Consider the following 17,438-nt stretch of genomic DNA (forward strand, 5'->3'; position numbering starts at 1 on the left):
ATGTATGCGTGTGTGATGTGCTTTTTTTTGCTTATCCTGAAAATATAAAAATTTTAAATTTTAAATTTCATTTAAATTTTTCAATATTTTACTTTCTTTTTACTCCTTCTCCTGGCACGAACTTTTTCGAAGTGAGGCAGCGGATGACGAAGGCCATAATTTAGCCGTTTATTTCATATTTTGAGTGTAACTCTCTCTTTATCACTTAAAACTCAGTAACGATATAGTTGAGTACTTTTAAATAAGTAAAAACCCAACATTCGTGTTGCCACCCCTTAAGATTTCGTAGAATATTTGATACTTTTGGGGGTCATAAAAGAACGCGGAATTTTTTGGTCTAATAGCACATCTCCACCTAGAGCTTTAACTCAGAAAATTAAATAAATCTCCTATTTAAACCTCCAATGTCTCCACTGTAGTTTTAAATTCCGTTTTTTTTTCGAATTAAAATTTATAAAGTGGGGCCACGTATACAGTTTCAACTTTTGTGAATTTTTTCAGCCAAAAATTTTACATTTTCGAATCAATGTAATGGGCATATTTTCGAATCAATGTAATGGGCATATTATAATCGAACAAAGTTAACCTAATAATAAATATAGTAGAGTAATATACGGCCTATGCAATATTTCGACCTAAAATCGAAAACGTTTTTGGGTTGTTTTTTTTTCGTTTAATATACAACGTGAAATTTTCCGATTCAATCAAGTTGCATTTAAATAATAATAAACTAAGTTGAAATAAAAGATAATATAATAAAATAAAATAAGAAATATTAAAATAAATTAGCATAAAAGACAATATACAAATTTTAATGTAATATCTTTGTAGCAAATTTAATATACAATGTGATAAAAGATAATACAATAAAATAAAATAAGAAATATCAAAATAAATTAGCATAAAAGACAATATACAAATTTTAATGTAATATCTTTGTAGCAAATTTATTTATTTTTTGTTCACTATAAGAGGTGCTATATCTAAAAAGAGTATAAAATATGGAAATGCAAAAAACATTTGGGTCAAATTTGCAATTAATTGTTATAAATAAATAAATTTAGTGAGTTTGAAGAAAAGTTGACTCATTATTTCTGATTTATTTTTTTTTAAAGCACCTAAAATGAAAAACAAAGAATCTGTTAAATAAAGACCTATGCTTTTACGTGTAAGTACAATTTGTCCAAAAAAATAGGCCGGTTAAGTTATTACTTCTCTTTAAAGTTTTTTTGTGAGCTAACAATTATTTTAGAACAATTTTTTAAAGATTTTGGTATAAACCAATATAGGTAATTGGAAACAATGGGAAACAATATTTTATTTCAACAGAAAATGAGCGAAGCAATAGTTCTCTCACTGTTTGGCGTGTACAAATATATAAATATGTAGAGATAAAACATTTGAGCAACGGAACAATTGAGAATTTGGAACTTGTACTCAGGGGGTTTGTGAACATAATGCGTCCTACAGATGGCAATTTCGATAGTTGCACAGATTTGCGAATTTACAAAAAACTTTTTCTATTAATTATAAACAAATAGAGTAATATTTGTTAACAAAAATAGGCCTAAGCACTGCGGCTGATCAATACGAATCAATTCATATAACTTTTATATGATTTTACGTATGCTAAGTATGCGAAACAGACTGTCAATTGATTGTATGGAAATTTTGTTAGCGTATTAATATATAGATTTTAAAAGAGCGTGGGCCTAAGTTCTATAGATGTACGCCTTTTCGAGATATCGCCATAAAGATGAACCAGGGGTGACTCTAGAATTTGTTTGTACGATATGAGTATCAAATGAAAGGTGTTAATGAGTATTTTAAGAGGGCGTGGGCCTTAGTTCTATATGTGGACGCCTTTTCGAGATATCGCCATAAAAGTGGACCAGGGGTGACTATAGAATTTGTTTGTACTATATGGGTATCAAATGAAAGGTGTTAATGAGTATTTTAAAAGGGAGTGGGCCTAAGTTCTATAGGTGGACGCATTTCGGAATATCGTTATAAAAGTGGACCTGGGTTGAGTCTAGAATGCGTTTGTACAATATGGGTGTCAAACGAAAAGTGTAATAAGTGTTTTAAAAGGGAGTGGGCCTTTGTTCTATGGGTGGACGCCTTTTCGGGATATCGCCATAAACGTGGACCAGGGGTGACTCTAGAATGCGTTTGTACAATATGGGTATCAAATGAAAGGTGCTAATGAGTATTTTGAAAGGGTGTGGGCCGTAGTTCTATAGGTTGACGCCTTTTCGAGATATCGCCATAAAGGTGGACCAGGGGTGACTATAGAATTTGTTTGTACTATATGGGTATCAAATGAAAGGTGTTAATGAGTATTTTAAAAGGGAGTGGGCCTAAGTGCTATAGGTGGACGCATTTCGGAATATCGTTATAAAAGTGGACCTGGGTTGACTCTAGAATGCGTTTGTACAATATGGGTGTCAAACGAAAAGTGTAATAAGTGTTTTAAAAGGGAGTGGGCCTTTGTTCTATGGGTGGACGCCTTTTCGGGATATCGCCATAAACGTGGACCAGGGGTGACTCTAGAATGCGTTTGTACAATATGGGTATCAAATGAAAGGTGTTAATGAGTATTTTAAAATGGCGTGGGTCTTAGTTCTATAGGTGGAAGCCTTTTCGAGATATCTCCATAAAGGTAGACCAGAGTGACTTTAGAATTTGTTTGTACGATATGGGTATCAAATGAAAGGTGTTAATGAGTATTTTAAGAAGGAGTGGGCCTGAGATCTATAGGTGGATGCCCTTTCGAGATATCGCCATAAAGGTGGGCCAGGGGTGACTCTAGAATTTTTGTGTACGATATGGGTATCAAATGAAAGGTGTTAATGAGTATTTTAAAAGGGTGTGGGCCTTAGTTCTATAGGTGGACGCCTTTTCGAGATATGGACATGAAGGTGGACCAGGGGTGACTCTAGAATTTGTTCGTATGATATGGATATCAAATGAAAGGTGTTAATGAGTATTTTAAAAAGGAGTGGGCCTTAGTTCTATATGTGGATGCCTTTTCGAGATATCGCCATAAACGTGGACCAGGGGTGACTCTAGAATGTGTTTGTACGATATGGGTATCAAATTAAAGGTATTAATGAGGGTTTTAAAAGGGAGTGGCCCTTAGTTGTATATGAGAAGGCGTTTTCGAGATATCTACCAAAATGTGGACCATGGTGATCCAGAACATCATCTGTCGAGTGCCGCAAATTGTGTATCAAATGAAAGGCATTAAAGAGTATTTTATGAAGGAGTGGGCCATAGTTCTATAGGTGGACGCCATTTAGGGATATCGCTATAAAGGTGGATCAGGGTTGACTCTAGAATTTGTTTGTACAATATGGGTATCAAATTAAAGGTGTTAAAGAGTATTTTATGAGGGAGTGGGCCATAGTTCTATAGGTGGACGCCATTTAGGGATATAGCCATAAAGGTGGATCAGGGTTGACTCTAGAATGTGTTTGTACGATATGGGTATCAAATGAAAGGTGTTAATGAGTATTTTAAAAGGGAGTAATCCTTAGTTCCATAGGTGGACGCCGTTTCGAGATATCGCCATAAAGGTGGACCAGGGGTGACCCTAGAATTTGTTTGTACGTTACGGGTATCAAATTAAAGGTATTAAGGAGGGTTTTAAAAGGGAGTGGTGGTAGTTATATAAAAAAAAAAAAAAATAAATGTAAGGCGCGATAACCTCCGAAGAGATCTAAGGCCGAGCTTCTCTTCCAATTTGCGTCGTGCTCCTCTTGATTTTTCCCTACAAATTGGCCGGACGGAACCTACATGTTTTATGCCGACTCCGAACGGCATCTGCAAGGCAGATGAGTTTTCACTGAGAGCTTTTCATGGCAGAAATACAATCGGAGCGCTTGCCAGACACTGCCGAGGGGCGACCCCGCTTAGAAAAATTTTCTTCTAATTGAAAAATCTTATTTCTAAAATTTTGATGTTGCTTTGCCCGGGAGTTGAACCCAGGGCATACGGCGTGATAGGCGGAGCACGCTACCATCACACCACGGTGGCCGCCTTTTCGAGATATCGCCATAAAGGTGGACCAGGGGTGGCTCTAGAATGCGTTTGTACAATATGGGTATCAAAAGAAAGGTGTTAATGAGTATTTTAAAAGGGAGTGATGCTTAGTTCCATAGGTGGACGCCGTTTCGAGATATCGCGATAAAGGTGGACAGGGGTGACCCTAGAATTTGTTTGTACAATATGGGTATCAAAAGAAAGGTGTTAATGAGTATTTTAAAAGGGAGTGATGCTTAGTTCTATAGGTGGACGCCGTTTCGAGATATCGCCATAAAGGTGGACCAGGGGTGACCCTAGAATTTGTTTGTACAATACGTGTATAAAACGAAAGATGCTAATGAGTATTTTAGTTCCATAGGTGGACGCCGTTTCGAGATATCGCCATAAATGTGGAATAGGGGTGACCCTAGAATTTGTTTGTACAATATGGGTATCAAAAGAAAGGTGTTAATGAGTATTTTAAAAGGGAGTGATGCTTAGTTCCACAGGAGGACGCCGTTTCGAGATATCGCCATAAAGGTGGACCAGGTGTGACCCTAGAATTTGTTTGTACAACATGGGTATCAAAAGAAAGGTGTTAATGAGGATTTTAAAAGGGAGTGGGCTTTAGTTCTATAGGTGGACGACGTTTCGAAATATCGCCATAAAGGTGGACCAGGGGTGACTCTAGAATGTGTTTGTACGATATGGGTATCAAACTAAAGGTATTAATGAGGGTTTTAAAAGGGAGTGGTGGTTGTTGTATAGGTGGTCGCCTTTTCGAGATATCGCCATAAAGGTGGACCAGGGGTGACCCTAGAATTTGTTTCTACAATATGGGTTTCAAAAGAAAGGTGTTAATGATTATTTTAAAAGGGAGTAATCCTTAGTTCCATAGATGGACGCCGTTTCGAGATATCGCCATAAAGGGGGACCAGGGGTGACCCTAGAATTTGTTTGTGCAATATGGGCATCAAACGAAAGGTGTTAATAAGTATTTTAAAAGGGAGTGGGCCTTAGTTCTATAGGTGGACGCCGTTTCGAAATATCGCCATAAGGGTGGACCAGGGGTGACTCTAGAATGTGTTTGTACGATATGGGTATCAAATTAAAGGCATTAATGAGAGTTTTAAAAGGGAGCGGTGGTAGTTGTATATGTGAAGGCGTTTTCCAGATATCGACCAAAATGTGGACCAGGGTGACCCAGAACATCATCTGTTGGATACCGCTAATTTATTTATATATATAATACCTGCCAAGATTTTAAGGGTTTTTTTATTTCGCCCTGCACAACTTTTTCAATTTTATAAAGTTTTTTCTAAAGTTATATTTCGCGTCAATAAACCAATCCAATTACCTCACCATGTTTCATCCCTTTTTTCGTATTTGGTATAGAATTATGGCATTTTTTTCATTTTTCGTAATTTTCGATATCGAAAAAGTGGGCGTGGTCATTGTCGAATTTCGTTCATTTTTCATACCAAGATAAAGTGAGTTCAAGTAAGTGCGTGAGCTAAGTTCATTAAAGATATGTCGATTTTTGCTCAAGTTATCGTGTTAACGGCCATGCGGAAGGACAGACGAAAGACTGTGTATAAAAACTGGGCGTAGCATCAACCGATTTCGCCCGTTTTCACAGAAAACAGTTAACATCATAAAATCTATGCCCCTACTAAATTTCAAAAGGATTGGTTAATTTTTGTTCGACTTATGGCGTTAAAAGTAGCCTAGACAAACTAAATGAAAAAGTGCGGAGCTACGCCCATTTTGAAATTGTCTTTTATTTTTGCATTTTGTTGCACCATATCATTACTGGAGTTGAATGTTGACATTATTTACTTATATACTGTAAAGATATTAAATTTTTTGTTAAAATTTTACTTTAAAAAAATTTTTTTTTTTAAAATGGGCGTGGTCCTTCTCCGATTTTGCTAATTTTTATTAGGCGTACATATCGTAATAGGAGTAACGTCCCTGCCAAATTTCATCATGATATCTTCAACGACTGACAAATTACAGCTTGGAAAAATTTTAAATTACCTTCTTTTAAAAGTGGGCGGTGCCACGCCCATTGTCCAAAATTTTACTAATTTTCTATTCTGCGTCATAAATTCAAGTCATCTACCAAGTTTCGTCGCTTTATCTGTCTTTTGTAATGAATATCGCACTTTTTCGGTTTTTCGAAATTTTCGATATCGAAAAAGTGGGCGTGGTTATAGTCCGATATCGTTCATTTTATATAGCGATCTGAGATGAGTGCTCAGGAACCCACGTACCAAATTTCATCAAGAATCAGTTACTGAATCTAATGGTATTAGGAGTTAGAAAAAGAAAGGCGATGAAAACAGAAAGATGTAAATAGGCCCTACGATAATATTAAGAATTTTGGAGCTATTTAGGGTAGATATATAATCAGCCCGAGCGACGCCTCTCACTATGGTTCACCCCTGTTGAAACTGCAAGTTTCCTTGAACTCACGTTAAAAGATATTGATGACAATTTGTGATCGGCGCGCCTATTGGATGGGGCGGAGCACTACTACAAGACAACAATAACTCCAAGTACCCTAATAACCTCATCTTATCTCATGAAAATTTGGATGCGAAGATGCTCGGACGTTTGTCTTCGAAGCACAATCACGTCCTTCAGATTCAATTACGATCCGCTGGCGAGGATTTGACGCGTTTGTAAGCAGCTATGAATTAGAGTCAATTTGTAAAGCGCTTCCTCATAGAAAATTGTTTAAATCAATATAATTCTGAGTTGCTGCTAGCTAGACTAATAATATTTACTATCTAGTCATATGATATCATAGTGATATCTAGGCAATTTTGGAAAAGTGAGCAGATCCAGCCGCTTTCCAATAGGAAGGGACATTCGGGGCTATTTTGAATGTGTTTAAGATTCATCACTTTTTAAACATTTCGGCATTGTTTTAAACATCGTATCGTTTTATATCCGTTCATTTCAGGATAAAATTGGGACTAATGGGATTTTTCTCGGGACTCTTTCAGAACTTTTTTCGAATGATTTTGGATAGTCTTTAAAATCATCTTGGGATTATTTTTGGTTATCGCCGGTATTATAAAAGGACTTTGAGGATTGATTGCGGAGGGATATCCTGATGATATCGGGCTTGGTTTTAAAACTATTTCAACATTATTTGTGTCTGTTTCCAAGTTATTTTCGGGATCATTTTAGAACTATTTTAAGCCATTTATAGGGCATTTCAATATGTTTTGCAGGATAGTTTTTGAGCTATTTGGACATCAGTTCTGTAGTGTTTCGGGATGATTTCGGGACTATCATGATACAATTTCCGAATAATTTAGATAATTTTTGAAAGACGTTTCGGGATTGTATTTCAGATAATTTTGGGACTATTTTTGAATAGTTCGGAAACAGTTTCGGAATGATCCTTCGAATTTCGATCCCATTAATGGAGGTATTTCAGGAATGCTTTAGGGATCATATAGTGTAATTTTTAAACCCTGTTGGGATTGCAATCTTAATGAATTCGATATTGTTTTGGGACTATTATGGGAATATTTTGGAGTAATTTCATTAGTATTTCTGGATTAACCCGGTATTGTTTTAAAATAATCTCGGGACCGCTTCGAATAATTTTAGGGCCATTACGGAAAATTTTTATACTCAGTTGAGCAGAGCTCACAGAGTATATTAACTTTGATTGGATAACGGTTGGTTGTACAGGATATAAATTTCCATATATCAAAATCATCAGTATCGAAAAAAAATTTGATTGAGCCATGTCCGTCCGTCCGTCCGTCCGTCTGCCCGTTAACACGATAACTTGAGTAAATTTTAAGGTATCTTGACGAAATTTGGTATATAGATTCCTGGGCACTCAACTCAGATCGCTATTTAAAATGAACGATATCGGACTATAACCACGCCCACTTTTTCGACATCGAAAATTTCGAAAAACCGAAAAAATGCGATAATTCATTGCCAAAGGCGGTTAAAGCGATGAAACTTGGTAGATGGGTTGACGTTATGACGCAGAATAGAAAATTAGTAAGATTTTGGACAATGGGCGTGGCACCGCCCACTTTTACAAGAAGGTAATTTAAAAGTTTTGCAGGCTGTAATTTGGCAGTCGTTGAAGACATCATGATGAAATTTGGCAGGAACGTTACTACTATTACTATATATGTGCTAAATAAAAATTTGCAAAATTGGATGAAGAACACGCCCACTTTTAAAAAAAAATTTTTTTTTTAATTTAAATTTTAACAAAAAATTTAATATCTTTACTGTATATAAGTAAATTAAGTCAAAATTCAACTCCAGTAATGATATGATGCAACAAAATACAAAAATAAAAGAAAATTTCAAAATGGGCGTGGCTCCGCCCATTTTCATTTAGTTTGTCTAGAATACTTTTAATGCCATAAGTCGAACAAAAATTTACCAATCCTTCTCAAATTTGGTAGGGGCATAGATTCTGTGACGGTAACTGTTCTCTGTGAAAATGGCCGAAATCGGTGGAAGCCACGCCCAGTTTTTATACACAGTCCACCGTCTGTCCTTCCGCTCGGCCTTTAACACATTAACTTGAGCAAAAACCGATATATCTTTACTAAACTTAGCCCACGTACTTATCTGAACTCACTTTATCTTGGCATAAAAAATGGCCGAAATCTGACCATAACCACGCCCACTTTATCGATATCGAAAATTACGAAAAATGAAAAAAAAAACCCATAATTATATACCAAATACGAAAAAAGGGATGAAACATGGTAACTGGATTGGTTTATTGACGCAAAATATAACTTTGGAAAAAACTTTGTAAAATGGGTGTGCTACCTACCATATTAAGTAGAAGAAAATGAAAAAGTTCTACAAGGCAAAATCAACAGCCCTTGGAATCTTGGCAGGAATACTGTTAGTGGTACTGCATATATTAGCAGTACCCGACAGATGATTTTCTGTATCACCTGGTCCACATTTTGGTCGATATCGCGAGAACGCCTTCACATATACATCTAAGGGCCACTCGCTTTTAAAACCCTCATTAATACCTTTAATTTGATATCCATATCGTACAAACACATTCTAGAGTCACCCCTGGCCCACCCTAATGGCGATATCTCGAAAAGGCGTCCACCTATAGACCTAATGCCCACTCCCTCTTAAAATGCTCAGTAACACCTTTTAATTTGATTCCCATATCGTACAAACAAATTCTAGAATCAACCCTGATCCACCTTTATGGCGATATCCCTAAATGGCGTCCATCCATAGAACTATGGCCTACTCTCTCTTAAAATACTATTTAATACCTTCCATTTGATACACATGTCATACAAACACATTCCAGGGTTTCCCTCGGTTCATTTTCCTACATGGTTATTTTCCCTTATGTTGTAACCATAGCTCTCAACTGAGTATGTAATGTTCGGTTACACCCGAACTTAGCCTTCCTTACTTGTTTGGATTGTCTCTGAATCATTTCGGCGTGTGTTTTTGGAATGAATTTAAGGACAATTTCGGGATTGTTTCAAATAGTTTTCAGGACTATATCGGGATTATTTCTTGGAAAATATCTGCCAAAAATATATACAAAAGAGTAACATATTTAATATAGAATAACTCTTTTTTCTAAACAATTTTTTTTCTTTCTATACTTTTCTCTTTTCTGGTTTCTATTGTCGCCACATTTTGGGTTGCCACAGGAAAATTGCAAGAATCAACAAAAATACAATACAACACCAACCATGATCAGCAACAGAATGGGCAATAATGGCAGTAACGGATACTATCATAACAATGTCACACATCAAAACAACAACAACAATAAAGCCAACAATAGTAACAAGTATAACAACAACAATAACGCGATCAACATCAATTGGTTTACAAGTACCACTATAGACAACCACAACAATAATACAAATCCGGCGACAAACATTATCAGCAACGCTGAACACAACTACAATCGAAATGCGTACAGCAACAACAACAATGATTATATAAGCAGTCAAAACAATAACAATGCAGACAGCAATAATGGCAAAGCATATAACGAGAAAAACATTTTCATGGACGATGACAGCGATAATCGCTATGTACGATTACAAAAGCAACAACAGGAAATAGTGCAACAGCAACAACAATCGTATATAATGGCATCGGGTGAATTGCAGCCTGACATAATACCTTATCCGACAATGTTGGCACAGCGCGGCAATAATCGATTTGAGGAAAAAAGTGCAACGAGGCAAGCGAGTGACGACAACAACAACAAGAGCAATAACAAGAAAAGGAGCAACCATGATGACCGGAAAATATTCGAGGAAACTAGCGATGATGACGATATACATGCAAGCACTGAGAGTGACAGTAACTATAATAACAACAATAATATGAAAAGTGTAAAAAGTGCTGTGATGTCGAATAAAAATAATTTTGTTGCTGGTTTTCGTTTTTACGGCCATGAAGAAGCTGATGGTAACAATAATGTTTACGAGAGCTCAACCGAAAGCGACGATTATGCGAAAAAATACGGAAGCGTACAGTGGAAGCAAGAGCTTGACACAGTTGCTAGGCACGAACAGGACGAAGAGGAGGAAGACGAAAAGATGGAGCAAGCAGAAGAGCAAATGGAAGAAGCAGCGCGTAAGCAACAACTGCGACAGCAACAACAACAACAGCAGCATCAAGAGTGGGAATTTGAGAAAAATTTGCATTATCAGCAGCTGCAAGAAACAACAACAACAGCTGCAGATACAATATCCACAGCAGCGACACCATTTAGATCACTTTCGCAACAGCAGCCACACTGGCATTATGAGCTTAAAAAACCTGAAGAACATGAAAGAGAAGAACAAATTTACTATCATCACCATCAACAGCACCACAATCACCAGCACATAAAAAATCATCACCATCAAAGACATCATCAACATCAACATCATTCACACCAACATCCTTTGCCACATCCGGTACAGGAACACCATCATTTGCTTCAGCAGATACGACAGCGTCATCAGCAACATGAAGAACAACAAGAGAAACAAAACGAACAGCACGCATCACAACAACGCCGACGCACATAGCAACGTAGACGTGCACCACAAACGCATCACCAATGTTGGCCGCCACTCAACGGACGAGGCAAAAGGAAAAAGAGCAAAGGCACAAAAGAGCGCATCAACAGCACGATAGCGGCAAAAATAGCAACAACAACAACAAAATATAGAATAGATGCTGATGGCAGTGAGGCGATGTCGATTTATGCCGTACAATAAGCGTTTACTTCATAAACAAATAAATGCGACAAACTGATAAAAAGAGTCAACGGTGTCAAAGGAACATAAATATGCAAGAGAAATGATAAAGCCGTGAAAAAAGTAACGCAGAAAGATAGGACTTTTTTATAGTAAAAGGCATAGCTTTTCCATAATGGAATCAAATTATTATGTTATTGTGTTATATTTTGTACATTAGGGTGACTTTTTTTTAACAATTTGTTTCACTCACCATCTAGCAGTGTTCTGAAGCGAATTTTTTTCCTGAAAATTTTGAACAAAACTTAAATGAAAAGAAACAGATTGGGTCCACTTAGCCCGATATTCTTTCAAATTTTTTTACCATAAAAATTTCCATAAACGTCCCTTTCAAGACTCAGCCGCATTCCACAATGATAAAAACAACCATATATATTCTTCAAACCTGAAGTGGGAGGTGTTTCCCATACAAAACCTTATCAGAGAGTACCAACGGTACCTCCAATCGGGGGAGTTCTAAGAGCGGGCATCTTATATCTCCTTGTAAATACAACCAGTTCCGTTTTTCTCGGATTGACTGCCAGTCCACATGATTCAGCCCACCTAGCCACAGTATCCCGGAAGCCCTGCAGATCATCACTCAGGGTGCCCAGAAATTTTCCCGCGACTATCATTATCAGGTTATCTGAGTAGGCAACCTCACGACAGTCATTGGCTTCCAGCTTCACAAGAAACTTTTTGACTACTACAATCCAGAACAGATGAGATATAACACCCCATACCCCTTCACACAATCCTGTCGATTACGGTCCCTCCCCGCTGCGTTGTGACAGCTCTGCTGAAGAGAAATTTGTTAATGAAATCAACCATAGCCGCTTTGACTACTAAACCAATCCGGGCCTCTTAGATGGCCCCAGGTAACAAGTGTTTAACCCTGCCTTCATGTCTTGAAAGGCACCCAGAGCAAACCCTTTTTGTCTAGAGTCCCCTCTATTTGCTTTATAATCGAATGGAGAGCCGCTTCCGTTAATCTGCCTTTCCCGTTATTACAGATCAATCAACATTTTAAGAAGACACGACGAGAGACTGCTTGGCCTGCAATCCTTAGGTAATACACGAGATCTTCTGCCGGAGTTTGGAATGAAGATAACCATGACCGTGTTCCAAAACTTAGAAATATAGCTAAGCGTAAGGCAGTTAGTGAAAATGATGGCCAACCAGCGGCAGAAAATCCCTAAAGAACATTGAAATTGCACAGAAATGATGATGATCCGGGCCTGGCGACTTACAGTGCTTGAACAAATTGATGGCACAAGCAATTTGACTTTCTCGTAGGGCAATGGGAGGCACTACTGCACAGTTAACAATTGTCAACAGTGCAGGCGAGGATTCCTGCGCAGCTGGGACAACGAGAAAAAGATTGTCCAATAGAAACTTTAGGCATTTCTCGCTATTCATCAACCAACACTCATTATCATTCTTTAGACACCCTATAGGGGCAGGATTCCTTCAGAGTATTTTTCTAAGCCTCGCCGCAATTAAGTAACATAAGTAACAGAATAGTCACTGCTGCATAAAAAACTTGGCGTGGTAGGGAAAAGGGGTACCGATGGGAGCTGGGGAATCAGGTTGTAAGGGGAGAAAACCTGACCTACCAGGTGTCACCACGAGAAGGCTCCAACCCAACATGTGAAGTAGGGTACAAGCACCTATGAAACGACGTTTTGTAATGACGCCGGTGTGGGCAAGGCGGGATATCCCCATTCTAGACAATGAAACAAAATGGACTGACTGTGCATGGATCGATTAGGTATACCATAATCATAAATTTTTTGAAAGAATCATTTATTGCAAATTTTTTAAAATGAAAACCAGTGATTAGAAGACGTGTTGGAATACACGAAGTAAAATTATTATAATATACAAAATTAGTATATTTTGTTACACAAATGTGAACGTGATAGTTCAGAATAATTAGAATCTAAACGAAATGTGGATAATTTAAGTATGAAGAAGGAAAACCCAAAACTATGTGAAAATAAACTTTAAAGGAGAAATTAAAATAAAAATTTTGGGTAAAAAAACTAAATTTGATATTAAGAAAAGTGCAAAAAAAAAATAGGAAGATAAATAAAAATATTTTTGCGAGCAAATATATACATGAAAAGTTATTGAAAAAGAACATACATACAAAATAAAAACTTTTTTAGAAAATATTTCTGCATTAAAAACACAATAAGGAACTAACGCATAAATTAACAAAAGGAATTATGTATTTAATTGAATAACAAAAATAAGATTAATTTGCAGATATTATATCTCTAGGCTAAATAATAGGAAAATAGCCTAAGCAGTTAAAAAAATTTTTGAAAAATTATAAAAATAAAATAATTTCTTTCTAGAACGCAAACAATTTGGATCTAAAAAAACCAGCACAAAGTGGATTGGCCTAATAGCTCGAACGTAAAAATATCTAAATTGTGAAAATAAAAAAAAAAAAATAAAAATTGTACATGCACGTAAACATAAACAAAAATCGCTGCTAAAAATAGTGTATAAATATTACTTAATAAAAATATATGTAATATATATTAATAAGCATTATAAATGAAAATTTGTATTGTGCAAATCAGCACTGAGGGCTTAATTTATGACATGTGAATTATACAAACACACAAAATATTTTACCCTAAGAAATACACAGCAGCGGAAAATTTGCGAAAAAATTTTGCATTCGAATATCATAAATATAAGTGGAATTCGTTAACAGTTCATCTAGAATGCTATGTATTTACATACATACATACATATGTATGTTTTACAACAAAATCTAAACTGCTACATATCTACGTATACATATTCTATATAATATATCTGTGTATTTATGTGTACTAACGGAATGCTTGGCATTCACATAGCGATTTTCGAATTTCATACGACCTAAAATAATGTACTTTTTAGTAAGAGAACATGCGATTTAAAAACTAAAAATTTGTGTTGTCTTTTGTATGCTTAAAAAATGCTTTACAATACCGCACAAAATTATTTGACAAAATATTATTTTCACTGTAGTTCACTTCTTTATATTTATTTGAGAAATTGTTAATAAATATTATAAAGTCAATAAAATTATTAAAAACATACATATATATTTTAAACTAAAAAAAACTTTTTTATTATTATACAAGTAAAAGTCTGTCAACAAGCGTAGAGGTAAGTAAGTAAAACCGTGGTACACTTAAATATTAGGGTGCCACCCCCTCGGGAGTGATAGTTGGAGTGGAAGTAAGAGTAGGAGTGGAAGTAGATGTCACGGGAATAGAAGATGATATCGGAAAAGGAACACGACTTCTTAAATTTAGAAAAAACAAGTAAGGAAGTCTAAGTTCGGGTGAAACCGAACATCACAAACCCAGCTGTACACTTGAAATGCTGTTGTTGTTTGTTTGTTTTGTGTGCTTAATGTTACAGCGCTGCGCAATATAATATATACATATTGTGCTATTCTGAACTTATTTTCGTACAAAAGAAGCAAAATGGATACAGAGGCGCTAACACCAATGACCTTGAACGGGTAATAATGCAGTTTTCCATCAGATATGTGGATTTCCCTACTGTTTACAGGTAAGTATATACAAAAAAAAAGTATAAAAGGGGCAGGGTTATTAACGAAATTTTCCAACTTTTACTATAAATAGCTTATTACATGCATGTACACATTTTTGCAAAATCTTTTATATAAAAGAAGGCGATTTAATCGATTTAGTCCATTTTTTTCCATTAAGTTAGGTGGTAGCTGCCCTGATAAGGAAACCTAACTTGAACAACACGAAGGTCCGTTGTAATACCACATACACCTAAAATAACGGTGACTTAGATCTAGCTACTAAGAGAATCATTAGGTAGCAACGATAAAGCTCCGAAAGATACCGATCTCAACTTTGGATAAATCTTCGGGAGATGCAAGTGAAGTACTTTCGCCTAGCTCTGGCAAAAGCTGGGCAATCAAGCATAAAATGATTTGGTGATTCCACCTCATCATCCTCCATACAGCTGCAGCAGGATGGAGTTTCCAGTATATTGAGACGAACCGCATGGATACCCATGGGACAGTGCCCTGTCAAAATCCCAATAACCATTGATAGGAGAGCCTTAGTGAACCCAATTATTTCAGCAGACCTCCTGCCATCCACATTCGGGCAGACAGATCTTGCTACCCTGCAAGAGCAAGACGTGGTGTCCGCCCAACCTTGGAGGAGCAATCCACAGGTGGCCAGCGGAATCCCGAAAGCCCTACAGCCATCTTCATCCGGTTCAGTTGTACCGATGCGGGCTAAGAGATCCGCTTGACAGTTACCCGGGATATCACTATGGCCCGGGACTCAGATAATCTTAATTGTAAAATAATTCGATGCAATCGCAAGCGAGGTCAGGCAAGGCATCAAGGCCTTGATAGCCGCTTGGTTATCAGAGTAGATGTTTAATTCCCTAACCGTAGTAGCACTGGATAGCATTTCATCCACCGCATCCTTAATCGCAGCAACTTCCGCTTGGAATACACTGCAGTGATCAGCCAACTTAAACTTGCGGCTTACATTTAGCTCTTGACAAAAGAGACCCCCCACCAACCTTTCCACCCAACTTCGACCCATCCGTGAACAAGTTAACCGGTCCCATGCCCCAGATAATTCCTCTTCCCCACTCCTCTCTCGATGGAATGGCTGGGGTGAAGGTTGTATAGGGAGCAGTTATCGGCATACAATAGTCCGTTCTGTCCGGTACAAAGTCGAAACTGGTAAGAAGTATAGAGTGTCCGAAGTCAGAAAGCCTATAGCCCATATCACGAAGCCTGACCAACGACCGGGCCGCAGCCGCCTTTCCTGCAATGTCTACTGGATATATGTTCAGCATTACGTTCAGTGCCAAGGTAGGTGTTGTTCTGAGAACGCCACTGATACCGATAGTAATGACAAATTTGATGTCGGCACGTTATCGATCGTTTATCAGTTTCTTATTAAAAATGTATAGGTTTGTTATCGACAGTGATTGATTTTTATCAAAAAGCTATCGATTTGTTATTGAAATGCTATCAATTATTTATCGAAAAAGTATCAGTATATTGTCAAAAAATTATCTATCTATTATCGAAAAGTTTTCGATTTGTTATCGGTTTATCGAGTTCTTAACGGAGTGCTATCGGCTCTAACGATCAGTATAAAATCGATGACACATTTTCAGCTCGTCGATAATAAGACAAAAAGAAACCAATAAGAATGGAACGACAAACCCATCAATAATATTTCGCCGGAATAATAAGCCGATAATAAAACCGTAACTTGGGCGTATCGGTTGTTGCCGATCAGAAGGCCCTCTCAACGGCCCAAAATTGTTTATAGTAAACTTACCTCTGTTTTGGTTTACACACTGGACGAGCTGTAATAACCTTGAGAATAATACCTTTAAAAATACGCGTCTTTGCACATAAGATTTAAAGACTCAATATATGTATGAATATATGAACTCTTTCTACTGTGCGGCACCCGTGAACTCAAATCGCGACAAAAACCAATGTGTGATTATTGGTGATTCCGGTCAATTTTCTTAAATTTATTGGAGTTAAGTAGGCTATTTGACCTATTTTGGTTTTCAGTGCAAATAAAACAATTTTACTTCACTGTCGCAGCTCGACGTTTCGTTAGTCACCCTAGCATCTTCAGGAGCGGGATCTATATTCAACAACAAAACCATTATACATATATTGCATTACGTTTTAAATTTTAACAATTAAACATTGAGTTATGGGCGTATGATTAATTTCTACTCCTCTCAACCCCTTAACTATAAAATAAACACTGCTAAAAACTTCATAAGTAAGGTTTTGTCCCTAAGCCATGAAAAGTTCCATAACAGCAACATCCACAAAATAATACAAACACTTAAAAGCAACAACTACCCTGATAGCACAATATCAAGTTTATTACAACAACAAACTATGAAAATAAACCAAAACCAACATCAAAAACAAACTGAAAACAAAACAAAGCAATATCACAGCGTAACATAAATACCGAAATTCACCGAACACATTCGCAAAAATATTTTAAAAAACAAAGAAAACATTGCTCTCGTATATAAATCGAACCACACTCTATCCAA

General features: G+C 36.8%; 1 protein-coding gene across 3 annotated transcripts in view; it reads left to right on the forward strand.

Annotated features, from left to right (window-relative positions):
• Positions 1-14,406, forward strand: part of Ccn — a 422,762-nt gene extending 408,356 nt beyond the window's left edge. For all 3 annotated transcript variants that reach the window (XM_067791186.1, XM_067791188.1, XM_067791187.1), the window contains one exon: positions 9,729-14,406. In XM_067791186.1, coding sequence (XP_067647287.1) covers positions 9,729-11,111 — 1,383 coding nt within the window. In that variant the 3' untranslated portion in view covers positions 11,112-14,406. The remainder of the gene's footprint in view (positions 1-9,728) is intronic.
• Positions 14,407-17,438: the final 3,032 nt, after the last annotated feature.

Source organism: Eurosta solidaginis, chromosome 5 (assembly GCF_040869045.1).
Source record: "Eurosta solidaginis isolate ZX-2024a chromosome 5, ASM4086904v1, whole genome shotgun sequence".
Classification (NCBI taxonomy): Eukaryota; Metazoa; Arthropoda; class Insecta; order Diptera; family Tephritidae; genus Eurosta; species Eurosta solidaginis.